This window comes from Danio rerio, chromosome 5 (assembly GCF_049306965.1).
Source record: "Danio rerio strain Tuebingen ecotype United States chromosome 5, GRCz12tu, whole genome shotgun sequence".
NCBI classification, from domain to species: Eukaryota; Metazoa; Chordata; class Actinopteri; order Cypriniformes; family Danionidae; genus Danio; species Danio rerio.
The window spans coordinates 16,099,973-16,127,582 of record NC_133180.1 but is presented as its reverse complement, the minus strand read 5'-3'; the positions used below and the strand labels follow the sequence as shown (position 1 = coordinate 16,127,582).

General features: G+C 34.7%; 2 protein-coding genes across 15 annotated transcripts in view; one reads left to right on the top strand and one right to left on the bottom strand.

Annotated features, from left to right (window-relative positions):
- srrm4 (serine/arginine repetitive matrix 4) overlaps positions 1–27,610 on the bottom strand; it is a 763,243-nt gene that overhangs the window by 419,385 nt on the left and 316,248 nt on the right. The window lies entirely within an intron of this gene.
- The window catches only part of taok3a (TAO kinase 3a), a 134,992-nt gene that overhangs the window by 104,666 nt on the left and 2,716 nt on the right, over positions 1–27,610 (top strand). For 10 of the 11 annotated variants that reach the window (XM_073951993.1, XM_068221408.2, XM_001922630.9 and 7 more), the window contains exons 13-19: positions 3,522–3,656; positions 12,187–12,423; positions 12,848–12,976; positions 16,507–16,710; positions 21,145–21,384; positions 23,323–23,535; positions 26,816–26,998. In XM_073951993.1, coding sequence (XP_073808094.1) covers positions 3,522–3,656; positions 12,187–12,423; positions 12,848–12,976; positions 16,507–16,710; positions 21,145–21,384; positions 23,323–23,535; positions 26,816–26,998 — 1,341 coding nt within the window. Of the gene's footprint in view, positions 1–3,521; positions 3,657–9,560; positions 9,686–12,186; positions 12,424–12,847; positions 12,977–16,506; positions 16,711–21,144; positions 21,385–23,322; positions 23,536–26,815; positions 26,999–27,610 lie in introns of those variants that run through there. The other variant, XM_021476414.3, reaches the window with a different exon arrangement.

Here is a 27,610-nt window from a genome sequence, read left to right as displayed (position 1 = left end):
AACACCATACCATCTGTGAAGTAAGGGGGCAGCAGCATCATGTTGTGGGGCTGTTTTGCTGCTGGAGGGACTGGTCCACTTCACAGTATAGATGGCTTCATGAAGAAAGAACATTATGTAGAAATACTGAAGCAACATCTGAAGACATCTGCCAGGAAATTAAAACTTGGCCACAAATGGGTGTTCCAAACAGACCATGACCTTAAGCATAATGCCAAATTAGTTAAAATGTGCTTTAAGGACAACAGAGTGAATGTTTTGGAGTGGCCATCACAAAGCCCTGAACTCAATCCTATAGAAAATTTGTGGGCAGAGTTGAAAAAGCTTGTGCGAGCAAGACAGCCTACAAATCTGACTCAGTTACACCAGTTCTGTCAGGAGGAATGGGCCAAAATTCCTTCAAACTATTGTGAGAAGCTTGTGGAAGGATACCCAAAACACCAAAGTTATACAGTTTTAAAGCAAAGCTAGAAAATACCAAGGAAATGTTTGTAAACTTTTGACTGTCTAGAAATTAATTAAAAATTCCCAAAACAATTTCTCTCATTATTCTGGCATTGAGCAAATGTAAATGATTTAGGTAATGCTAACAAACCTAAAATAGTAAGCATTTAGTGTGATTTACCATCAGACATTTTTTCAAAAAATGGCTATGTTCCTTTTTTAGAGTATATGTAAACTTCCTGTTTCAACTGTATATTATCATAACATTTTTGGCAAAATTGTTGTAATGCTAGACTTTTTTTCTAATTGAAATTTAATTGAACTTTACATTTGCATTTTAATTTTGAATTGAATTTATTAATCTACCTTCTATTAATCTATTATTAATCTACTTTATTAATTACTCACATTTCTTGGAATATAAAAGAACCTTTGGTATAAGACACAGCTGCATGTTTAAAGATCATGCTACATTGAATGTTCTGCACATTCTCTAAAAGTATGTGATTCAGGAAGTTCACAAACGCACACCACATGATTGACACTTCCAGGAAATTGCGTAAGCATGCAAGAGAATTATGAATCGACTTTAGTGGAATTGAACAGCCCTTCAACAAGCAGTATATTTATTTTATTCACAGATAGTAGATGAAATGAATTTGAATGCTTCAGGTCGACAAACCTTGTGGGTCGATTAATAAAGATATTTTAAGAGCACTTTAGCATCGAACGGTCTCGTGTTGAAACATTTCAGCTGATGCTTCCGTTACAGGAAATATAAAACTCCTGCTGTGCTTTTAGTAACCAGCAAGTTGGATAAAAGCATCAGACAAATCACCTCCTTTGGACATGAAGGATTTGTCTGAATTCTGAGATGTTTTGAGATCATGGGCTTTGAAGTTTCTGTATTTCATATAGCAAAAATCATATGTGGATTAATGAAAAAGACAGAGGTTTGAAATGTGTTCTAAATGTACAATATCAAAATCCTCTCAAAATGATAAATTATTTAAAAAATATTTCAAATGCAGATTTATTTGTCTAATTAAAAAACAGATATCTGTCTGCTTGCTATTATAAGCTTCAGTTATTCAAAACATTAAGTGAAGCCATATTTTTTAATCAACAGACAGTTTAAGGATATTTGAGATTTATATGTTTGTTTTACAACCTAAAAATGGGGTTATAAAAATGTGTAATGTTTGAGAAAGTTACATTTAATGCTAATTTATTTAATATTTAAGACGGATATATGTTCTTTGTTCAAGTTAATCATAAAAGGCAGTGCAATACGAGGTTTTGTCCAGTGCAAATGTTAATTGGGTAAGAATATGACAGAAAGCAGCTGCTGTAAGTTCTGTCATTTCTTTCTAAAGAACTCTTTGGCTGAAATAATATGCTATTGGTTGCTGGGTTCATTAAAAAGCAATTTTTGATATTTAAGTTTTAATATTGTAGAATTTAGTTAGAATTTTAAGGCTTTAAATACACAAGAAAACAGATGCTTCAAGCGGAGTTTCACACTGTGAAAGTGAAATATTTATAGAATAGTTCACCCAGAAATTAATATTACAATATTACTTCACTATTTACTCTCCCTCATGTGGTTTAAAGCTTTTCGTTTCTTTTGAACACTAAAGAAGAATACTGGTTGATAGTACCTGTTGATTTCCATAGGAAAAAATACTATGAAAGGCAATGGGTGCCAGAAATCAGCATTCTTTAAAATGTCTTCTTTTGTGTTCACCAGAAGAAAGAACCTAGACAAAGGTTCTGAACAAGTGTAGGGTGAGTAAGTGATTATAGCTTTTATATATCTATATCTATTTAACAGGTTAATATATAGTGACTGTATATAAAAAAAAAAGTATTATAAAATATGGAATATATATATATAAAATATGGCAATTATTTTAAATATGATACAACTCCAACAATAGAAAGGTTAACATTTTCTCTCACCGAATGTCAGAGAATGCCTCTAAATCATGACTTTGACTTACTCTTTTGTAGAGTGAGATATTTATCAGCTCTGCTTTTGAACATGTAAGTAAAGACAAGTTCACTCAAAATTGGAAAGTCCTCAATTATTCACCCTTTACTGGTTTTAATCCTGTTTGAGTTTCTTTCTTCTGTTGAACACAATAGAAGATGTTTTGAAAAATGTCAAAAACATGTAACCATTGACTTCCACAGCATCTGTTTTTATTGTTATGGAAGTCAATGGTTACAGGTTTTCAGCATTCTTTAAAATGTCTTCTTTTGTGTTCAACTGAAGAAAGAACCTAGAGAAAGGTTCTGAACAAGTGAATGGTGAGTAAATAATACACCTCTTTTTTTGGTGGGGTGGGGTGGGGAGGACTGGGGGACTATCCCTTTTACGGTTTCATATATTGTGACACGTTAAAAAGGTTTCACATTTAAAATATAGAAATTAAAGTGTGCCAAAATTTCAACAATAAAAAGATTAACATTGTCTCTCACTTAATGTTATTAAATGCGTTTAAATCATCACTTTGACAAACTCTTTTGTAGAGTGAGATATTTATCAGCTCTGCTTTTGAACATGTAAATGAAGGAATAGTTCACTTAACAATGAAAATTCTGTCCTCAAGTATTCACCCTTTACTTGTTTCAATCCTGTTTGAGTTTCTTTCTTCTGAACACAAAAGATAATATTTTTTAAAAATGTCAAAAACATGTAGCCATTGACCAGCATCTGTTTTTCCTGGTATGGAAGTCAATGGTTACAGGTTTTCAGCATTCTTCAGAATATTTTCTTTCATGTTCAACAGAAGAAAGAAACTTATAAAGGTTTGTAATCACTTGAGAATGAGTAAATAATAGTGAGCTAATTTACATTTTAGTTTGAACTATCCCTATAAGTTGAGTTATAAAATACGACCATGGGAAAACTCAATCTTAACTAAAACTGGAAATAATTCCAAGGTAATTCCAAAATCCATAAATGTGTTTTGACACACTGCATGCTACATTATATTACAAAAAGATTTAACTAGTTCCTTAAAATATTATTACACTATGACCCCAAAATGACTGATGTTTTGTTTCTTCAGGATCATCAATACATCCGTGACGACATTCCTCATCGGGACCACCGGTCGGACCTTCGACCGTCCTCGTCTGAGCGAGCTCAAGCTCACAACTATAAAAACCGTGAGCGCTTCGCCACCATCAAGTCAGCCTCTCTGGTGAGCAAAAACAATGACATCATCCTTACTCCTTCTCCTTGTCATCCCCCCTCCTTTCTTTCTTTCTTTCCTTTCTTTCATCCTTTGCTTTAATACACTCTACGGTCATTTCTCTCTCTCTTTCCCTCTCAGTGGTCTTTCTCCTCCTGTTTAACCCTCTCTTTATTCGAGAGGCAAAAGAAAAAAGCTCCTACTTTTCTCTCTTTCACGTCTGTTGTCAAGGCAACGTGATTCAGTCAATAGCCAGCTGCACTCCTTGCACGAGTCATTGGTGTTGTTGTCTACTATTAGTTAATACGATGTGATCCAACACAAAAGGGTTTTCTCTATTCAACTGGGTTTTAGGATAAGAAAATCTACTTTTTTATATAAAGCATGAGGTTAGTGTCAGATATGTGCTACAAATAAAGAATGTGCGATGCAATTAAGCAGGGGGAAATAATCTATTGTGACGCAACCACCCTAATTGAGGAATATATGGAGATCACGGGCAGGCAGCGCAAGTCGATGGCAGTATGCTTGGTTTAGATGATGATGTCACCTGTTTTGGCTGTGCTTTGCTGGAGTTTGAGCGCCCTCTTGGGGCAGACATGCGCAGTGGACGTTGTCTGATACTACAGACACTCATCTATCATTTCAGAGGATCACAAAGGAGTTTAGCTGTAGTGGGTTTATTTGTATGGTGTATGCACCATACTGCTATGTTTTTTTTTATCAACTCAAGCATGCACTTTTTATTTATTGATATGTTTTTTTAAATAGTTGTGTCAAATGAGACAAGGTTATGCAGGGAAAGACAGTCTTTGTTTTTCATATGAAAAAGCGTTACGGAGAGATGAGGTGCAGAAAGTGAGATGGGAAAGATGAGATGGAAGGGAATTTGTGAAACTGACAAAAGTGAGTGTATTGGGAGACTGTATAGGAATGAAAAAGGGAAGATGAGAATGTCTGGGATGCTTAAGAATGACCATTTACTACTATAAGTGATGTAATGTAGAGTTTTTTAGACTAGACCCCAAATGACGTCATTCTATTGTGACACTTTTGTTCTTTCCTTTTTTTTTCCAACTGTTATTTATTTAGTCATCCCTTATCACAGTTTAGAGTCCTACCAGCAGTGTTTATATGGACCTTAAAAGAATAATTGACACATTTTACGCTTAGTCATTTTTCAATTCACCCTGACGTTCTAGTTCTTTCTACCCATTTTTTTCTGGACAGCGAGAGGATGAGAGTAAAAGATAATAATATGGTGCATGCTTTGTGTGCAGGGATGAGGTCTCTTAATAAAACTGTTTAGAACAGGGTTAGTAACTGTACTGTGGTGTTAGTAAGCTAACAGTAATATGGAGTGGGTTTTGAACAGCCGCTGTAGAAAAATTACAAAACGGGAGGGAGATGGGTCTAAAATATGGCAGGGAAAAATGAAAGTGTTCACTGGTATGCTATAGTATATAGCCTTTCGAAATTCAATCAGAACCATCGCCTTAAGACAGAAAATAAGGGATTCGGTCGTAATTCGATCGTATTCGGTCGGAAATTTGGATTCGGTCGTGCCTTGCTACTTTTTTAGAGCAATTTTAGAGCTCTCGGATGCATTCATTGTCAAAAGCAAAACGATTGGTCATTGCATAAAACTGAGCATTATTTACAACCTTATAACTTTTAATCCACAGCATCAGCAAGCAGTATTGAAGGTTATAATGGTCTAAATAATGTTGGTTTTCTTGCATAGACTTACTTTCATGCCTGCACATGCTCTTTCTGACACTGAAAGATTCACAAGTCAAAAACCTAAATTTCTTAATCACCAAGGATCAAGGTTTTATCTATAAAAAAATATATATATATATTTTGGATTAACAGTGAATCTTAGGCAAAATACAGAATAGAATACGTTATCTAGAGTTTACACTGTTAACAAACCCAAACAAACTAGTCCCAACTAGGGGATTGTGGTCACAACTTGGGAATAACTAAATACGATTAAAACCTTTGATAAACAAAAGCCCGAAAGTGAGAGGGAAAAAATGATAAATTAAGTGAATAAATAAAAATCAGTCCTCATAACCCATCAAATTTACACTGTTATATTATTTCTCACTTATTGTAATTGTTGATCATTGACATTTTTTTTTAATAATATACAAGTATACTTTGTCCATCTGCTCACATATATATATATATATATATTTATATATATATATATATATATATATATATATATATATATATATATATATAAATGTTTTTTTTTCCTAAAGCAGCCACTCTGGCTAATTCTACTACCCACCGCTGAAAGGAAGTAGCTGATTTCCAACTCCTAAGAATTATTAGCCTGTCAATAAGTAAGCTGCTTTGAACCCAAGCTAAAAATCTTTTCTTGATTCTACTGCAAGTAAATGATCGCTTGCATCTTGCTTCGCATCAGGGTTAATAAATGTTTAATTTAACTTTTTTTCTTTTTCAGTCTTCAGTCTCTATTATTATTTATTATTTTAACAGAGCTACTGAAATATTGTTGATCTCCATTAGTCTCAACTCTATGCTAATTTAAATGTACATTTAAAGTTTATCTATCGATATGTGCATGCATGTTTGTGTCTGTCCATATATATATATATATATATATATATATATATATATATATATATATATATATATATATATATATATATATATATATATATATATATATATATATATATATATATATACTGTATATATATATTGACACACTGCCTCCTAAACTTTTTTGTCAAAATTTTTTTGTGTGATTTTTGCATGCAAAAATAAATAAATAAAAAAACGGGGTTCAGAGCCACCAGTAAAGGCAAAATACAGAAAGCCATCACTTGAGCCTTCAGCACAGATCACTGACAAACACAGTGCATAATATAAAGACAGAATGTGGCGAACAGTTGAAACCCCTATGTTGAATCCGGTGACTGGCACACAGACTGCTGCTGTTTGGTGTGTGTACATACCTTTGACGTACTGCCAGTCTTTGTTTAGTATTTACAATATTTTCATGTGTGAAATTTCATAAGCAGTGTATCAAAAATACACAGATTTCTTCAAATATAATTGCTTAATTTATTTTGGGATAATCCAGCTCAGCTCTTTCATAAGGAGGCCTTTCCTTCCTTTCTGTACTTTTCCATTTTCTTTTTTTTTAATGTTTTATTTATACATTGTAAAACACATTACAAAAAGATACAACATAAAGGACAACAAAAAAAGTAACAATTAAGCCAATACACTGAGTATTATGAGCAAAAAACAAACAAAATACACTAGTGCTGTTTTACAAGCTGAAGAGTTTGGACATGCTTGTGAAGGGTTCCCACAGTTTTATGAAAACAGTTCTAGGTCGGTGAAGAGAGTACCTAATTTTCTCTAGTTTTATAAAATAAAGAGTATTTCTTATCCAACAAGTGTAAGAAGAAGGGTGAAGGCTCTTCCAGTTCAGAAGAATTAACCGCCTAGCCAGAAAGGTTGTGTGGCCAGGTGGGAGAACACCAAATAAACCAATAATTGGGCAAGGTGGAATATCAACAGTGGTAATAGTAGCCAACGAGAGGAAATTTTGCCTCCAAAAAAAAAGCAGGGAAGGGCAGGACCAAAACAATTAGAGTAGCTGAATCAGAATGACACGAAAATGAGGATGAATTAACCCTGTTCAAGACCGATTTGAATAAAAATATCACGCTTTCACGGTATCACAGTATTGTGATTACTGCTCTAAAATATATTCTTTTTAAATGTCTATGTAAAAAAACAAAAAAATTCCCCTTTGAAAACAATATATTCATAAAAGAAAAATGTATCATATTTTGGAGCAGTAAACATGTCAGGCTGAATAATTAAAATGAGTCATTGACTTCTGCTGATTTCATTAGTTTCAAAAACACTGATTTCTTTACAATTTAAAATGGCATCTTTGGATATCTTTTATGCTAGAGATACCGTAGTCCTAAAAAAATGTGAATAAAAATCTTACACTTGCATTAGGAATGGTATTGCTGAACATTTTGGCGGTTTTAAAACCTTGACTTTTCCAAACTGCAGTATACCTTGAAAACGGATATCGTCCCATGCCTAGTCCTCGTTAATGTCAATTTCAATGTCTCATGTATCAACGCTGCGTACGCACAAAAACTGTGTACGCCAGGTTTCACGCTCAGAATCGCTCACGTTTGTATTTACTAACGATGAACTGAACGTGGGAATGTGCGCAGCTCCACGCCAGCTTTATGGCTGGCGTGCGCACATTTTTTGTGCGTATCTGTTTTATTTATCAGATACATTTCCATTCAATAAATGTGCAAATAAAATATGATGCACAAACTTATTAGTGATTCCTACTTGTCTTTCTCGTGATAAATAGTAGGCAAAATCTGATATGTAGCAGGGGGGAAAAAGAAGAATGAGTTCATCAGACGCTGGATTCGAACCGAGTTCATGCTCAAACGTGTCAAAACATGTTCACATGCGTCTTACGAGCTGCACCACTGAGACTGTTAAGAGTACTGCAACATTTTACACTTATAAATATTATACGCACTATTATTATTATTATTATTATTATTATTATTATATGCACTATTTCTTTTTTTAATTACCTCAGTGCGATGTTCAGACCCAACTGTGTTAACCGCATCAGCTAAACTCTCCCACTCTATTTTTTCTTTTGTTGTTAATTCCGGAGGACAAACTTGCAAATAACACCACTTTTCTCCGGTCTACCTCCGAAAGCAGCACCTCCAATTCACATCTGTTCAAAGTTTCTCTTTTTGCTTGCTTTTGCCGTTGCTTTTTCGTTGGGTTTTGTCAAAGTAGAGTCATTAGCATATTTATACGGGGGAGGAGGCAGGGAGGGGTTTTGTGCTCGTGCATGTTGCGCTCAGTTTCACGTTCATTGGGATGTACAAAAGAATATGCGTGGGATTCGGCGTATACAATGTTTTAGTATGATTTCCACGCAAGTCTTCGTACATAAGGCCCCTGATGATCTGTAAGCTGTCGGAAGAAAATTGCAAATTAACAATTATATTAAAAAAATTTAGAAATGGAAAATTTTGCATAGGCACCTATGCCCTGTATGTTGTCCATATCTAAAGCAAGAGGTGCATTTAAAAAGTTTACTTTTTTTCTGTGCACGAAAGCTCAAATTTGTAAATATCCGAAGAAATGAGCTTTAGGGACTTTAAATTGAGTGGTCAACTGACCAAATAAGGCAAAAATTAATGTAAAGATCACCAAAAGAAGCCAATCCAAGGTCTCTCCATAAGGCATAAGCACTGTCCAAGATAGAAGGGTATTTTTTTCTGTTTTGAAGAAGACAGAGGAGAACAAAGCATCACTGCTTGAATTAACTCTAAAATGTTTTGCTTTTTTTTTGGGGATGGATTAATTGACAGGACTTATGTGCAAGGGTTGTGAATGTGATACATTTTTAGGATATTAATATGGAAAAAATAGAATATATATAAGATAAGAAAATTCTGGATTTCAGTGTGCAAATACCTTCACGTGGAAGTGTTTCATTTACTCCTTCCAGTTCTTCTGTTGCCATCAGGACTAGCATGCCCCTTAGGTCGGGCTGATAGGGGCATATGGGCAGAAAGCAATTGGATTGGTGACTGCGGGTTACAGTGGGGCTACTGATTCAGGGAGATTAAGAAATTTCCCCCTTTAACAGGCGTCTCATGTGACTGGCCTACTAAACGCTGCTTACCCCGCGTGCAGGGCCAGGCCTCTCTGAAGACCTCTTTCATTCGCAGCGCACCTGCGAGGAGAGAGGAGAAGCAGTGTTCGTCCTCTCTCTTTATCCGCATCCCTCTCTTGCTCGCCCGCTCTTTCTCTCCCGGTGATTTTTGAGCGAGTGCTTTTGGAGGATGTAGTGCAGGCGACTCTCAATGTTCTCGCGGGTGGTTTATTTCGCCAACATGTTTGGCTTGAGGAGTTCAGGTGGGAGTTACGAGAAACTCAACGAACAGTTTGATCTGGACACGCCCTTCTTTCAGGTTTGTTTGGCAGGGGGGCAAAGGGAATGCTGGGCTTTTGTTTTGTTTTGTTCATTTATATATTAAGTGATATCAGTAACATTCGAGATCTGGAAGATGCTCAGTGGACATTTTGTGACGTGTAATATTCACAATTGGAACTTTTTTAGGGTAATATTTTAGTGGATTTCACTGTTAACCAGTGGCTTATTGTCTGTCTATTTTTAAGATGGTGGCTGTTTATCAGTACTTATAAAGTACATATTCTGCATGATATTATTATTACAGTACATTTATAATCCTACCCGATTACTAACTGAACCCAAGCTAAAAATCTTTTCTTAAAATTCTACTGAAAGTAAATGGTCGCTTACATCCTGCATAGCATCAGGGTAAATAAATGAATAGTATTTTTTCCCAGTGTACATTTCTGATAATACTAACTAATTATTTGAACAGAGCTACTAAAATATTAGTCCCCACTCCGCTATGAAACACATATTTAATGTCTATCTATATACTGGACTGTGCAAAGGTCTTAGGCCCCAGTTACATTTGTTGTTTTAGTGAGGGTATAAGGACATTATATGTTACTTTTCATAGTCTTTATCAAAATACAATCAGAAAATACAGGTTCTAGTTGGATTCTTTGGGTCTTGTTTAAGATATATGAAGGAAGATAGAAGAATGAATGAAAAATGCTGGAGTTTCTGTTTTGGTTTGATGGAGCTCTTGTCGATATTGCCTGAGTTGATGGGGTTGTGAATGCTAAAAAGTACAAACAGATTTGTTCTTTTGTCCGGTAATTCCTACTGACAATAGCTATGTTTCCATCCAACTATTGTTATGCACATTTTGGATATGTGCATAAAAAATCAGTTGATGGAAACGCCAAGATGCGCATCAATTTTGAAAATGTGCATAAAAAAAGTATGCGCATAACTGAGTAGGATAAACTTTTTTTTTTTTATAAGATGCGCATAAACTACGATGGAAACACTTTTACCGAACAAATTCCAGTCATGTATTTTGTATATAAACTTATCTCGTGGTGATAAAAATGTGTGTGAATGGTTAAACTAGCAGGCTGAGCAGACTGTAAAACATCTGAAATGTTGTTTTGGTCGTTCTAAAACGCCTTAATCATTTCAGTATTAGTGTTAATATATTATCAACGACCTCCAGAATCAAGAACGTCTGTGCTCCGCGTCTCATGCCTTCAAACACCACCATGCGTTCACTGTGAGTCAGGATTGCGTTCTCAGTCGCCGTTCATTTATTAAATAAAGAAAAGATTCATGCAGCGTCTGCAAATTCCATTTTTACTGTAGATATTTGCCGCCAGATAATCAAGAAGTGATGATTTTGTTAGCTTTCAGTCGTTGGATGGAACTGCTGCTTTATTCGCACGTCTTTTATGCGATAACCTAGTTTTGAACATAAAGTTAATTTACATTCTTGGATGGAAACATAGCTAGAGATAATGATCCCAAACACACTGCTAATGTAATGAAATCCTACCCAATACCTAAACCCAACTACTACCTTAATAATAATTAATAAGCAGCAAATTAATAGTTTATTGAGCTAAAGTTCATGTTTTCTTAATAGAGTTGTTACTTTTAAAAGAAAGTATCACTTTTTGTCACATTTAAATATTGCGCAAAATAAATTGAGATGTGTATTTTAGTCTTCCAAAATTATTTTTAGACCGTAATAATGCTGTTTTTGATATTTTAATGTGCATGTTGATATAAGAACTTCATCAAAATTTCATATCTGCTTATTTTATTCTTCAATGAAAATTAAAAAATTTTATTTTGCCCAATAGGTCACCTCTTTTAATGAATAATATTAAATGTTCAACTTGCCTAAAATAGGGTTCAAGATCTTCAAGTTTCCCCATCTGGCTTGATGAGAGTGCTTTAAAGCCATTTCCACAATAAAATATGCAAATAGATATTAAAAAAAAAGTATATGATTTTTTTCAACTGGAGACATGTCTTTAACCTGATGCCTAAATTTGGATGATGTTACATTTTTTATTTTTTTTACTATTGATGTTGTTCAGTTCTTCACAATTCCTGTTTTGTGAAAACATTCTCACAATAAAATATGCCAGGAGGGATTTAAAATGAAAAAAAATAATAATAATAATAATAAATTGTAAAATACATTTAACCTGATTGGCACCATTTAAATGATCTGTGATGGTCTTTTTGTTTTATTTCTGGGAATATTGCATTTCTCTTCAAAGATATTCACAGTCCCTGCCTATTTTGTGGGGTCATTTTAGAAACATTCCCACAGTGATTAATGTGGATTAAAAATTAAGACAAGAAAAAAAGGGTAGTTTAATTAATTTATTAACTAGTTGAAAACTTTGTTTAAACAACGTTGCTTGTCATCATTTACCTGTTTGTTGTTCCCAAGAACATTGAGGTGCTTATACAGAAAACAAAATTCACGTAAATATCACATTACATATCTCTTAAGTTCCATTTTTCCTTTTTTTCGTCTAGGTTACACGTCAGATCCATGAACATGAGCAGGAAAATGAGCTCCGAGAGCAGATGTCGGGCTATAAACGCATGCGACGGCAACACCAGAAGCAGCTGATCGCTTTGGAGAACAAGCTGAAGGCAGAAATGGACGAACACAGACTGAAACTTCAGAAAGAACTGGAAACCCACGCCAATAATGCCTTCATCGAGCTGGAGAAACTCGCCAAGAAGCATGCCATCCAAACAGACAAAGAAGTGGGTGATCCTTCTTTATTCTCCTGCTCAAACTCGACATTTCATACTGTAGTTGCTTACAGTCAAATGCAGGGTTTGTTCAAATTAGTATAATGTTGACTAGTGATTGATTAATATTATTCATGAGTATTTTGGAAGTTGTATTATTTGAACAATTTAATGTTCAATTCTGTATTGTCAATATTTAAAAACTTAATTGGTTCAAATGTTCAAGTAAATCACGTGACATTCTAGGTTTATATTATGCTGTATATTGCATGTTAAATATGTGAATAGCCAAGGGATGTGCACTAATTATTCATGCAGCATATGTTGATGAGTATGTTAATGAGACTGGATATTCTTGATTTATACTTGGTTTAACAGGGGATGTATTAAAAGTTTCAATGCAACTGCAATACTGATAATGATGCATTTTGTTTAGATGAAAACTCTGTCAGCTGATGAGAAGAAGTTTCAGCAGCAGATCGTGGCCCAACAGAAGAAAGAGCTCACCACCTTCCTCGACACCCAGAAGAAGCAGTACAAGCTGTGCAAGGAGAAAATCAAAGAGGTGCTTTTTTAGTTCATATAATTTAACATGAGACTTAAGCCCCTTTTCCACTATAGAGCCAAACAGTTCTATGTGCTTAACCAGTCCATTTCGTGCCGATCTGATTCAGTCAGCACAGAATCAGTTTTTACTTTTCACTGTGGTGCTGATAACTGAACTCTTTGGAATGCAATACAAATGCGTCAGTTGTTGCCTTGGTAACATAAGTGTGATGTAAATAGCAGTATGGATGGTTTTTGGGAATCCTTTTTTCTGATATTTACTTTGTTGAAAATCAATCAATTAGTTATAAGCGCACTTCTGCCTAGCCAGTTTTGGAAACACTGGCGATGAACAGTATGGTGAGGTCTTGAGCACGCGCTCTAGAATTCCGGGCATAGAATGGTTTGTGGTCATGCCTTGCCATTCCAGGCTTATGTGGAAATGTAACTGGAACCGCACTTGACTTTTCTAAGAGCAGTTTGGCACAATAGGGGAAAAACTGCTTTAAATTTACCCTTTAAATTTATCTTTCAACCTTTATGTACACATTTAAATGACTTTTATTTTGTTGGACATATCAAGTAATGATTTTAATTTTTTCTGTTTGCACTACAGCAATTTCTTATAGAAAGTCATTTATGATTGTTACATGTTTAAGTTGTTATGTGGGATGAGACGTAACAATAAATGAGTTCTACTGTTGCTGGGTGAAAATAATGGAAATCACAACAAGCGGATAAGTGAAACAAGAATAATTAGTTAAACAATGATCTTAAACAATGAATATAGGAATTTAGAATGTGATTTAGGGTGACACAGATGCGCAGTAGGTAATGCTGTCGCCTCACAGCAAGAAGGTAGCTAGTTCGAGCCTCAGCTCAGTTAGCATTCCTGTGAGTCGTGTGGGTTTCCTCCGGGTGCTCCGGTTTGCCCCACAGTCCAAAGGCATGAGGTGTAGGTGAACTGGGTAGGCTAAATTGTCCGTAGTGTGTGTGTGTGTGTGTGTGTGTGTGTGTGTGTGTGCGCGTGTGCGTGTGCGTGTGCGTGCGTGTGCGTGTGTGTGTGTGTGTGAATGAGTGTATGTGGATGTTTCCCAGTGATGGGTTGCGGCTGGAAGGGCATCCACTGCGTAAAAACATGCTGGATAAGTTGGTGGTTCATTCCGCTGTGGCGACCCGGTATTAATAAATGGACTAAGCCGACAAGAAAATGAATGAATGAATGTGATTTAAATGACCAAATCAAATGAAAAACAGGTGTGTTGCCAAAAAGAAATAAATATAACAAAACTATCTAACTAAAACCCCACCCATTAAAACTGAGTAACCAAAGAAAAATGTAGAAATGAAACCGTAATCTCCGGCATATACAACACTTAATTAAACCTACACAAACTATTCAAAACAGAATTACTGGTGTGGTAACTCATCCGTAAACTAATTAACACAAACAGACTTTTCCAATCAGAATTACTGGAGTTCTCATAAAGTACACACTGTTAGCAAGTAGTAAAACAAAAGATAATCCAATTCTTACAAAGATCATTCAACTTTCTAATAACCAGGTAAATTAAGCTTCAAAAGCTTAGCTTTAACTACTTACACGAGAGACAACTAAACAACCAGAAATAATACAAACACTGAAAAACAGGCTGGTTGATGCGAGCGAGGAGTTTGATGTTGAATCAGGTGCTTCTCTCGAACAGCGCAAGCGAATGTCTTTTAAATGTGATACACCAGCTCCTGATTGGTGCGATGTCTGAGTGATGACTAACAGCCTTTTCGACCAATGGCAGGACAGAAGACTCAACAGGAAAAAGCGAGAGCTCAACAGAAAACAAAAACAAAACATACTTGAAACGTAACAATAGTCCGGACATTTTCCTTGTTGTACTATACAGTGCATTACTTTAAAGTAGTTTTGTATAGAAATTTGTCCTAATGCAGGAGAAAAGTTGATTGGATTACAAGTAGACAACATTTCCTGATTTCTTTGAGAGGGAGGGTCTCAAATAGTGTATGTGTATGCCCAGTGTTTGTTAAGGCCTTTTCATATCTTTTGATCCATTATTCCATACAAGCTCCTGCAATGTATGTTGTACTTATGGATATGAAAGGAGACAATGGGAAAAAACAGAGTTGTTGGTCTGGTCTGGTCCTGGAAATCTGAAAAACTATACCAAACAATGTGGGTTTATGGTAGAATCAGAGATAAGGTCTTTGCACACTGTTCGAAATGTTCGTTTGTATTTATATGCGAAAAATTTGCCATGTAAACGAACCTTGCACACTGAGTTCGATGCGCATTAATTAATCAATTAGGAAAAAATCGCAGAGTCAGCTTAAGAGCAGTGATAGTTTGTTCTCCTTTCTTCTACAAAGTAACGTTAGAAAAAGAAAGAGGAATGGGCTACATATTGTGTATAAAGACAATCTGTCTTTATTCTATGCGGTTTTTGTCATAGTTATCTGTAGCTGAAGTGACAGCATTCTAGCTTTGCACTTGTATGGTGACTCTGAAGTGTTAAAACACCTCTCAAAGTACTTTTTCAGATGCGAAAAGCAGAAAAAAAATTTAACCCAGTTTGAATTTTTTTATGACAAACAAATTTCAGAGGGAGTGTATCTGTACGATTCACACAACGTGAGATAAAATATATATGTTTTTAATGTGAAAAATTTATGGACGAAAGTTTCGGATTTAGTATGCAATAACCCATAATAAGTGATTTTTTTTAATTTATTTACTTTTTTTTTAACACAGGCTCACTGGAAATATGTGCTTTAGTAAAACCAGTTCATTATTGCATCTTATTGGCAAAATGAAAGCCACCAGGCAATATGAAGCCAAAAACTTTAGTTTCTTTTCGCACTAATGATATTTACAGGAACATGACGAGTAAATTATTATTTTCACAAAATGTAATGCTGTCTATGATTTGTAATCAAATATGATCGTCTCACCTATATATTGCCATATAGACAACTTTTCTGCTGTCAGTTTGTTTGGTAGTGCACTTTGTATGATGTTGTACTTGCAGAGTGCAAAGTGCTTGGTTTTGACTCCAGTGAAGCACAGTTCCACAAAAGAAATGAAAGTAATGTAAAATCAAGGTAAATCTATGTAGTCTCAGTGCACTTTTATTATTTTTTTCCTTACATCTGCTTTTGAAAACCTGGTTTAGATCAGTGCTTTGCTAGATGATCTGTACAACAAGCCTTGCCTTTATGTATATGGATCTGAAACGTAAAACAAAACATACCATAAGTAACATATTTCAGATTGGTAAAAATGTAGGCAGCGCCCTCTATTAGATTTGTCATCTGAAACGTACAACAAAACGTACCAGGAGCAACGTGTTTAATGTTTTGCAAAAATGCATGCCGAGAAACTTATTTCTAAAGAGATCAGGCTTTTTTCCATATCTTGTTTGTATAAATAATGAGTTATTCCTTTTTTTGTGTGAACTATCCCTTTAATACCATATATAAAATAGGGTGAAGGGCAAAAGAGACCTTGCATCATGGTGTCTGTGTCTGTTTGTCCAGGAGATGAGTGAAGACCACAGCACGCCTAAGAAGGAGAAGCAGGAGAGGCTGTCCAAGCACAAGGAGAACATCCAGCACTCTCAGGCTGAAGAAGAAGCTCAGCTCCTGGGTCAGCAGAGGGCTTTCTATGACAGAAACTGCAGGGCCTTCAAACGCAAGATCATGATTAAGAGACACGAGTTTGAGCAGGAGCAGTTACGAGAGGTGGGCATGAAATGCTTAGTCCTATATTAAATAATAGACGCATGTAAATATGCTTCTGTTCACAAATTGTGCGTCACTTTTATGTAGCAAGTATGCATTAGTTTGATCCAAAGTTTTAGTGTTGACTTACACATGATTATGTAACATTTGTAAAAATTATTTTCTTTTTAGTTTCATATTCTTTCAAAATCTTGAAAAAAAGCATAAGCATTTTTTTTCTTGAGCACAAAATTTGTGTATTAGAATGAATGTCACACTGTAGACCTGAATAATTACATTGTAAAAGGGTGAGTTTAATGTCTTGTTTCCACTGAGTGGTACAGAAAGGTACGGTTCAGTATGGGTCACCTTTATCAGGCTTGTTTTCACTGCCAAATGGTACCATTTTAGTAGGCGTGGGGTACGACAGAAAGTTGCAGTCGATGTCATTCTCGCTTGAAGTTCACATATCGAATAAGAAACACTTCTTACTAAAGTTCTTTATATAAACAGATACTTATGCATAAATAAATTTTCATTACTAACCTTTCTATAAACAGGATTTGATTATAGCTACAGATCAATAATAATGCGAAATAGCCTACTATTAGTAGTATTAGTAGTAGTATTAGTAGTCACTAATAGTGACATCTGCAGTTATATAAAATAAAAAACAAATATACTTACAGTGTCTAAAATGTTACCAATTACGAATAAAAAATACCCAAATCATACATTTAGGCCTTATTTGGGTTCATAAATGAAACAGAACAGATGGTCAGCACAAACCTCTCATCTTTATTCTTCACCAGCACTATAATGTTAACAACTTGTTCAAAAGTAATTCCATCATTCCGAGTTCATAATAGTCCAAAAGGCGCTGATAATAGTTAAACATGGCAGTTTGTTCATCTTTTAGGTTGCTGAAAGAATCATTTGTTCCTTTCTTTTTTCGGGCTTCTCCTTTATTTCTTGCACTTCCCTCTGGCTTTTCTAAAAAGATGTCAGAAGCACTAATCACTCAAATATAGACGTGCACAAGCTTTCTAGATAAAGTGAAACCACTTGTGTTTTTAGACAGCATCTTAAACAACAATCAAGACGACGACAAGGTTTATTTGAGCTCGACCATGGTTTGTTATTATATGTAAATATTATTACGGTGTAATGTCTTGGCTGTCTATTTAAAAATGGCGCTTCCTTTGTTTTCATTCTCCTGGCTTGGGCACGCGCTAGTGACAAACCTCTGTAAACCAATCTCTGCCTTTTGGGACCCTTTTGTTGTGCTAGGTACCCTTTAGAAATGGTACTCATAAAGGGGTACAGTATGTTTTGCTTTTTCGTACCTTTTGACAGTGGAATGGGCATAAAAGTTTACCGACCCGTATCATACCACTCAGGAAATGGGCCATAAGAGACCTTCCCCCTAACAAAAACATCTGAATTTTTTTTTTTTTTTTTTTTTGCTTTATTAAAAAAAAAAGCATGTAATTTTACAACAAAAACATTTCAACAAGGATTGAAAAAGAAAATAATAAATAAGACAATAAAAGGAAAAAAAAGAGGATACATTATTATCAATTTACAAATATATTTCCGAATGTTTTTATTAACAAAACTTTTGCAATTTTAGTACAGAAAATACATGTATGCAAACATTTTATGCAGAAAAATGTTAACCGTTTTAATAGTTTTTTTTTTTTAGACTTGCATATCACATTTATAAAAATTGTAACCTCTTTTTCTAGCACCATAAAGAGAGGTTTGCTTTTTTACTATGCTTGCATTTGTGAATGTGAAATTTACATGGTTATAGAATAAATTTTATAATAAAACGAGCATCTTTTAAAGAGCCATCCTTAACATAATAACCAAAAATCACATGTTTATAGGATAAGAAAAAAAGTTTAAAAATTTTTATGAGCAATAAAGGCTTCAACATGAATCCAAAAATGTTTTGAGTATATTGGCAGGACCAAAATAAATGTAAAGAGTTTCTGCAAAATCAACATTTTAACTCTATATTAATTTTACACTTTTGAAAAAAAAAAACTTTTATTTTGTAAACTATGAATTAATTTAGATAATATATCTTAGATAATATAGCCTTATTTGTAAGGAGAACTTCTTGAGGTAATGACCATACTTGTGCCCAATTTACACTTCTCAAAGTTAAAAAAAATTTAACCCCTCATAGAAGTACTTAAAATGTCAGATTTCATCATTTGAAGGGTTTTCCTTGGGATAATGTAAAAATTTGAACTAGTTCTCAGGGTTTGACAACTTTTTTTTGATTAATCTGATTTAAAATAAGTAATGCAGCTATGTGCTAATCTCTTAATCTACTGTTAGTGCTTTAATCAGCAGGAAACCTTCGGAAGTATTACTGATCTCAACCCCATATATGGTCAAACATTATGCATAATCTAGTGGTTTACAATCATGGCCCAAATATTGCATACCAGTGCTTCATTTGGGTGTATTTAGATTTGTTTTAACAAATTTTAACCTTTACTTAAAGATAAAGTAAACCAAAAGAATTTAAATCCTGTCAGTGATTTTACTCACTTAGGACTTGTTTCTGTTGATTGAATTTTCTGTTTTTAATGACTCCTATAGTTTGTCGTTTTTCCTACTATGAATTTCAGTGAATGTCCAACATTCTTCAAAATATCTACCTTGTGTAAAAAAAAGTAGGTGAACTATTTCCCTAATAAAGCTATCAATATCAATGTTATTGATATTGTTTGGTTGGATTTAAGCCATGTTGTACAACTCATCCATCACCAGAATGTCTTGTTAAAGAGTTGTTTGCTATTAGTGATCAGATGCGTTGTGAATAGTCTATTACATTTATGTTAGAAGTTTATGTACTGTTTCTGAGCCACATATAGTTATTAGAAAATCATAAGGGAATGTATGCTGGTTTATTCTCAATTGTAATAGCATGTACATGTTGTTTTGTCAGGCTGATTGCTTGCATTGTTCTCTTCATTTGTAGGTTCATTTGAATTAAACTGTCTGCTAAATGGTTAAATGCAAAAAACAAAAAATTATGTTATAACAGAAACATCAGGGCAACCAGCAACAACACTAGCACTGTCTTTACAACTTTAATACAGACACCTAGTTTTCACAATCGAACAATTAATAGACACTTCCCATTTTCTCAGCAGCAAAAGTCATCATGGTTGGGTAAACTTAGAGAGCAGTGAATGGAAGAGGAGCACAGATGCATTTTTGCATTTAAATTTGCTCAAATAACACAAGAAAACCTCCAGGGAAAAAGAAAAAGGAAATGGTGTGAGACTGATTACAGCAGGTAGAAGAGAGAACAATGTCAAATTTACTGTTCATTGATGCTGCAATTAAAAAAACGCCTTGTATAAGCATTAACACGGTTTGTTTTTCATACAAGAATGATATAATTGTAATGAGTCGGGTTGACAACAGAGGTGAGGATCCAAATGCAGCTTTTTTTTGGGATGGTCAGGCAAGGCCAGTACAGGAACAGACAGGAGCATGAAGGTAATCCAAAGAATGATCAGAATAACAGGAGAATGGTCGGGACAGGCGGCAAAACAGCATAAACAATAAACAAAGCAGGTAATCCAAAAATGATCATAATAACTGGTGAATGGTCGGGACAGGTAGCAAAACAGCATAAACAAACAAAGCAAAGGTCAAAAACACAGTAAGGTAAGAACAAGGAAACACTTAGTGCTCACTTACAGGATACAAGACTCAGCAAAGATGTGTATGCTGCGTTTGTCTCACAGGTGTCAAATCCAGTTCTTGGAGGGCCGCAGCTCTGCACAGTTTAGCTTTAACTCTAATTAAACACACCTGATCAAACTAATTGATGTGTACAATCAGGGTTGGAACTGAACTGTGCAGAGCTGTGGCCCTCCAGGAACTGAATTTGTCACCCGAGTAATCAGTCTTCACAAGCTTCAGCTGTGTGTTAGCAGTCAAGGGGATCTGGGCCAGGTGTGTAAGTGAAGTGCATGATGGGATCTATAGTGCAGTTGAATGCGAGTTTTCTCCAGCAGCCTGCAAGAGCAACACTGCTAGTGATCATAACAATAATACAAAGTATAGCTTTTATAAATGTACAAACATCTAAAATAAAAACTAAATATTACAAACCTTTGAGGATTAAAGATGCTGATGGCCATTAAAGGCATCTTCACCATCTTAAAGGGGTCAATTAATCAATCAATCAGTCATTATTTTTCAAAGCACTTCAAAACCTTCCCAAAGTAAATCAAAGTGCAGTACAGAAGAAAAATTTATACATGTAAGCATAAAGTTGAATAAGTAAAAAGTAAAAATATAGTTATTAACATGGGTAGATTTATTTAGAGGCTGTGTTTTTGGAATAACAACTGAATTAGACAATATATTTTTATTTAAATCTAACACAGCATTGATTTCTGTCTTTGTGCCCATCAGGAGCTGAATAAGAAAAAGACCCAGAAGGAAATGGAGCACGCCATGTTGATCAGACAAGATGAGTCGACCCAAGAACTTGAACACAGACAGCTGAAGACGCTACAAAAACTGCGCATGGATCTGATCCGACTGCAGCACCAAACAGAACTGGAGAACCAAATCGAATACAACAACCGAAGAGAACGAGAACTGCACAGGAAACATGTGCTCGAACTTCGGCAGCAGCCCAAGAACCTCAAGGTACTACCAGTTGTGGAGAAGCGTTTATTACTTTGCTTTATATAGTGTGAATTTAACCTATATAAAAAATCTATGTAGGTCTCATCTTTTCTAAGATGGTGGCGGCAAAATAATCGTGTTTTCTTTTTTTTTTTTTGGAATAGGCTAGATATTTCTAACATTAGCAGTTTGACCGAAACTGATGACATTTTAACATCTTAATCTGAAAAATATGTTGTTGCATAGCACAATAAAATAAAAAGTTTCAGTTTGTTCCTTTTAATGTGAACCATATTAGAAATAAACACTTGTGTTTTTATTGTTTCTTGTGCAGCTTATGATAATTACTATTTTTAATATTACATATTATTAATAATACATCATATTAAAATCAAAAGTGGACCAGTGAAGCGATTTATTTTTATTAGCATATGTTGAAAAACAAAAGTAAACACTCAAACAAATGTATTGCTCATTTTAAATTAATGCATTAACTACTCTTACACTATGGGACTCTTGAACACTTGATTCTGATTCGCTGATAAACATTCCAAGGTGTGCAATTATTATTTTAGGATAAACACACATCTAAAGTAGTTCCAGGCATGTCTTGACCGCATTACAGTTCCATATCACCACGGCAAATTATTATGTTAGTTATTTCAGTTTGTGTTGGGCACATTACTTAATTAATATTTTTAAATAAATTAAATATTTTTAAAAATTCTTAATGTCTTAAATTTTAAAAACTAAATTTTAGGCCTTAAAAAGTTTTAAATTCACTAAAAATATTGGGTTGTAGGTCTTAAATCATTTTAAACGGGTATTAATTTTCCTTTGTCCAAGTAAAGCTACCCTATCAGGCTGACACCCCATCACCAATAATCCATCTCAAAACTTATTTTTAGATGTTTAAGTTTTTTATTGCAAAGAGAGACAATTCACAACAGCTGGCATTTTCACAGCAAATTCTTCTAATTAAATTCCCTAATCAGGGAAAGAACTAAAGCAACACATCCCTTCACATGATCTTCCATTAATACAATAACTATTTACAGAAGTAACCGGCCCATTAGAACAAAAAGTCTTAAATTTGTCTTGAAGAAACATGCAGAAATCCTGTAATAGCATCTTATTATCAGGGAAAGCTAGTACTGCATTACCTTTAAATAGAAACATGCAAAAAAAAAGTAATAATGATAATAAAGAAATAAGATCCCTAAATTTTAAATGTTAAATGATCGAGTAGACATTTGAAATAAATAAATAAATAAATAAATAAATAAATAAATAAATAAGTAAATAAATAAATAAATAAATATTATTATTACTAATATAACATTTTACACTATTCTATTACTATGTGAGAGATTCATATTAAATATGTAATAAATTACAATAGTGGAAGAATGAAACATTATTAATGCCTAATGTTTATTGCACAAATCACAACTGTTTATCAAACAAGTCTAAAAATAAATGATACTTCTTAAGAAATTAAGCAAAAACAGAGATATACTGTAGCTACATAACCTCTAGGTAACCTAGTCATCATAAGTTATGTGGTTGTCCCACTCCCCGAAACACACGCCAATCATCATCAGTTATAAGCTCAAGCTCCCCACCATACACAGCAAAACTCAATTACAACAAATGATATATGCATGAATATAATGCCACATTTAATTAATCAGTGAAGGTACCATATTATTAACTTGAGAAACAGTTCTTTATTTTATTGTTTGTTACTAAAAAGAAGAACTTCGGTAGTAAAGCTGTTTGTTCGTAGCACTTATATTCCCATCTCTAGTTATATCACTTCCTTATCCAGTTGGACCTTATTTGAAATATGACCCAAAAAGCCTTACTGTATATTACAGGAGCCTTATTAAATTAATTCTGTCCTAAAAAGTCTGTCCGTTTGTGTTCATAGCGCTTTGTTGTCTGTGTCTCCTGCAGGCTATGGAGCTCCAGATAAAGAAACAGTTCCAGGACACGTGTAAAGTCCAGACGAAACAGTACAAGGCCCTGCGGCACCATCAGCTAGAGGTGACCCCCAAAAGCGAGCACAAGACTGTGTTGAAAGCCCTCAAGGATGAGCAGACGCGCAAACTGGCCATTCTGGCTGAGCAGTACGAGCAGAGCATCAACGAGATGATGGCGTCACAGGCGGTGAGTGAAGGAACAACACTGTTAACGGTCCCATGAAATTAAAATAACGTTTTGTTTTGTTTTTAAAGATGCAAGTATCTGTATTGTTAGTTTTTAAGATTTCTATAAGCTAGTGCACACCAAAACAGTGACAAAATTTGCATTTAGAAAATATAAAACTGATATAAACATGTGAAGCTTGCAGTTTGTTTCTTCCACCTAAATCAGGGGTCACCAATCCCGGTCCTGGAGGGCCGGTGTCCCTACAGTGTTTAGCTCCAACTTGCCTCAACACACCTGCCTGGGTGTTTCAAGTATAGCTAGTAAGACCTTGATTAGCTTGTTCAGGTGTGTCTGATTGGGGTTGAAACTAAAATCTGCCGGACACCGGCCCTCCAGGAACAAGTTTGATGATCCCTGCCCTAAATGAATCAACAGTTTTATTCAATCTTCTTATATTTCAGTTTCTTATCAAATCTTGACCAATCAAATGCTCTCTAGTGTCTGACATGCCCCGCCACTTCAAGAGCTCAACCACTCTCACTGGCAGACCTGTGATAAAACAAAACCCTATTGGTGGTTTTTTTAAAAGGGGAGGGGTTACTCAGTCCCTCCCTCTCTTTGTGTTTTGGTTGAGATTACGCCAAACATTGGAATAAAAATGCACATTTCAAAGCACTTCACGGGACCTTTAACCATCATAGAGCCCAGTTAGTAGCATCACTTCAGTTGTTGATCATTTATTTTAGTATTGGTGGGAGATTGTTGTAAAGATAATAATAGTTGGAATGACATTCAGAAAGCAGTTCATAATGCTACAAAGAATAAACGATGGATAATAAATTGGAGATAATGCACATCCAGAAGGTTTTTATCGCACAATAACCCTAATGCCCAAATGGGATTAATTGGCTGTTGAAGTAGACTAAAGGGCTTTAGTCTGTGAAAACAGCCGCTCTGGGGTGTGTTTCCCAAACAACGACGTAACTCGCAGATCAACTATCATAGTACGGTCCATTGTTTGGGAAAAGAACGATGTAGTGACGAGTGTTTCCTAAAATCCGTAGTTTCTCTGTCGCAGATCCATCGCTTGAACGATTTAATAAGAAATGAGATTTAATATTTAGTATGTATTAGAAATTAAAAAATTATACTTTAATAATATTAATAATATTGATAATAATAATAATTATTATTATTATTATTAAGTAGGATTTTTTTTTCTTTTTTTCTTTTTTTTTTAGAAAAGTCTACTTTTACAATTTGACACTTGTAAACTACAGCAGAAAGTAACCAGCAGGCCCATGTCATATACAGTACAGATACTTAATAAATAACACACTATAAATTAAAAGAATTTACATATGCTTTTTGTTTTTACAAGCTTTGGAGACACAACAAAAATTCCACGTTTAAATAACAGGTCACCAATAGCTTTCGCCATGAGGCTGTGTTCAAAATTACATTAATGCTTTCAAAGTGCACTGTGAAGGGAGCACAGTTGTAATCATGAAGATCGCTAAACTGAACTGTAAAAATAGTTTGAAAGCAAATGACACCTAAGAGAGATGACCTTAAAGCTTTTTTATTTTTAATAATTTCAACTTTGATTATTAGAATGTTCTAAATGAATAGGGCATAGAGGGGATAAGTGGGAATAGAACACAGCCAGGAACTATGTTTCTAACTAAAGCTCCAGAGGTGTAGTTGCGAGTGCTCAAGTTTGCGACACAGTATGCGAATGTTTGTTGGAGCAACGGATTTGGGAAATGGCAAATCAACAAACTATGTTTGTAACGAAGGAACTTGTTGGAACCTTAGTTGGCTAATGTTGGTTTTGGGAAACGCACCTCAGGTTGTACTTTTTCCCACTTATTACATAATGAGTAAGAGGATACTTACCACAAAACATTGTTCTAAGTCCCAATTAATTCTTGAATTAAACATAAAAAGGAAAACAACTGATGGAGTATACGCTAACCTATGTATTACTCTGTTCAGGGATCCCACACTGTTTGAAAGTACTTAAATGTCAGACATATGGATTTAAGGCCTGGAAAGTTCTTGAAAACAAACACTGATCCATGATTTAAATTTGAAATGAAATTTGTTTATGGTGTCATTTCAGCAATTGTACTGCGCTGCTATCAAAAAATAAAAAAATGATTTAAAAATAATTAAAAAATCTTACATTTTGTACAAGAACTATGACAAATAATTAACATGTTACCAATATTTCATAAATCACATATGAATACCACTATATTGAATTCAACGCATTTTATTAAAAATCTTTAAACGTGACTGTTTGACAAGACGCATTCAAAACATCATCATCACTCATTTTAATGTAAATATTAAGTGTATTGGCTAATGTGCACTGCTAATGTAAAAGAGTAAAATAACACAAGGCACAATATGTACGGTTTTTTTAAGTAAAAAATCCAGAAGCCACTTAAACAGTGTTATACATTTTGCTAACTTATGTAATTACATTATCCCAAATGTTGTGAAGAATCTTTGAATCCAGAGAATTAAACGATTATGAAATTAGGACGTATTCAGGAGATCACCAACCTGATTTCACCAAGTAGGACTTCCAACTTCCTGGATTAACACCTATGTTGATCGTGGAACAACATTTTAATTAGCCAATCAGAATTAAGGGAAATGTTTACTTTTCATGTTCAATTGAGGCTTACGGTTAGGTTTATGCACTTCTATTGTTATCTACTTGTTATCCAACTATTTTGGGAATATTTTACAGTTGTGGTTGGGTTTAGGTGTGGAGAATAAGTATGTATTACAGTTTCGAACAGGATCGCATCGTACTTGTCAAAATCATGCTTCTGGTGGTCCCACTCAGTAAATTTACGCAATTAAGTCTTCTTACAGTATGAAAAGAGTTACCCATGATAATGTACAGTAAAGTTCAATCATTTAAAAACTTGTAAAAGTGAATAAACTTAAACTAGGAAATTGAAGTTTGGAAAAATACTTCAAGAACCAACAGTGCTGAAAAATGTGCCCAGGCACTAATGCACTCTGGTGAAAGGTTAACTCAGGGCTTATCGCTGTCTTTAAGACCCAACACTAAATGTGTATATTTATAACCCATTTTGGAAACGCAAAGAGAGTAATTATTTACTGATTTGAATTGAATTGGAATAGAAACCGAAGGCTCCTGTTTGAAATTCCGGTCTCGGGCTCGTTGCCCACACAAGAAGGCCATTGATGGTTGAGCTGAACTGTGCTGTAGTGTGGCTCACGTAGGCACATGTGTGTGTGTTTGTGTATGTAGCTGCGTCTGGATGAGGCTCAAGAGGCTGAATGCCAGGCACTGAGGCAGCAGCTGCAGCAGGAGATGGAGTTACTCAATGCCTACCAGAGCAAGATCAAGATCCAAACCGAGGCGCAGCACGAGCGTGAACAGCAGAAGCTGGAGCAGAAAGTCTCTCTGCGCAGAGCACACCTGGAACAGAAGGTCTAGTCCTGCTATTCACCTCTTCTTCACATAGAATCCACTCAAATATAAACATCCTGTCATCATTTAATCAGTCTTTGTTTGTTACAATTTCTTACTGCTGTTGAAGACAAAAGAAGATATTTTGAAAAATGTTGGGGAAACATGATGTATTTTTATTTCCACTATGAATGTCAGTGGCTAGCTTTCTTCAAAATCTCATATTTCGTCTTGAACAGAAGCGAGAAGCTCAAAGTTTTGAAACCACTTTGGTTGTTAGTAAATTTTTATTTTTGAGTGAATTATTTCCAATGGCATATGAACATGACATGAACCGGCTCATTGTAACTAGAAAAAGGCACTTATTAGCCTAATTATTGGCATAATTATTTTTCACAGTTTGCTTTTTGCTCATTATAGGATAAATATAGCAGTTTATTATTGTATTGCAGCAAGTGTGAATCAAGTGCAGGAAAAGGTCTCATGCCATTTAGAGAAGGGAACATTTATTACACAATTCACCTCAGGAGCATAAAAGTTCTGGGTTTTTATAGGGACGAGGATAAGGGCCAAGCAATATTAAAAATAATAAAACCATCTTCAGATTAGGGCCAAGCAATAATAGTTTTTAAA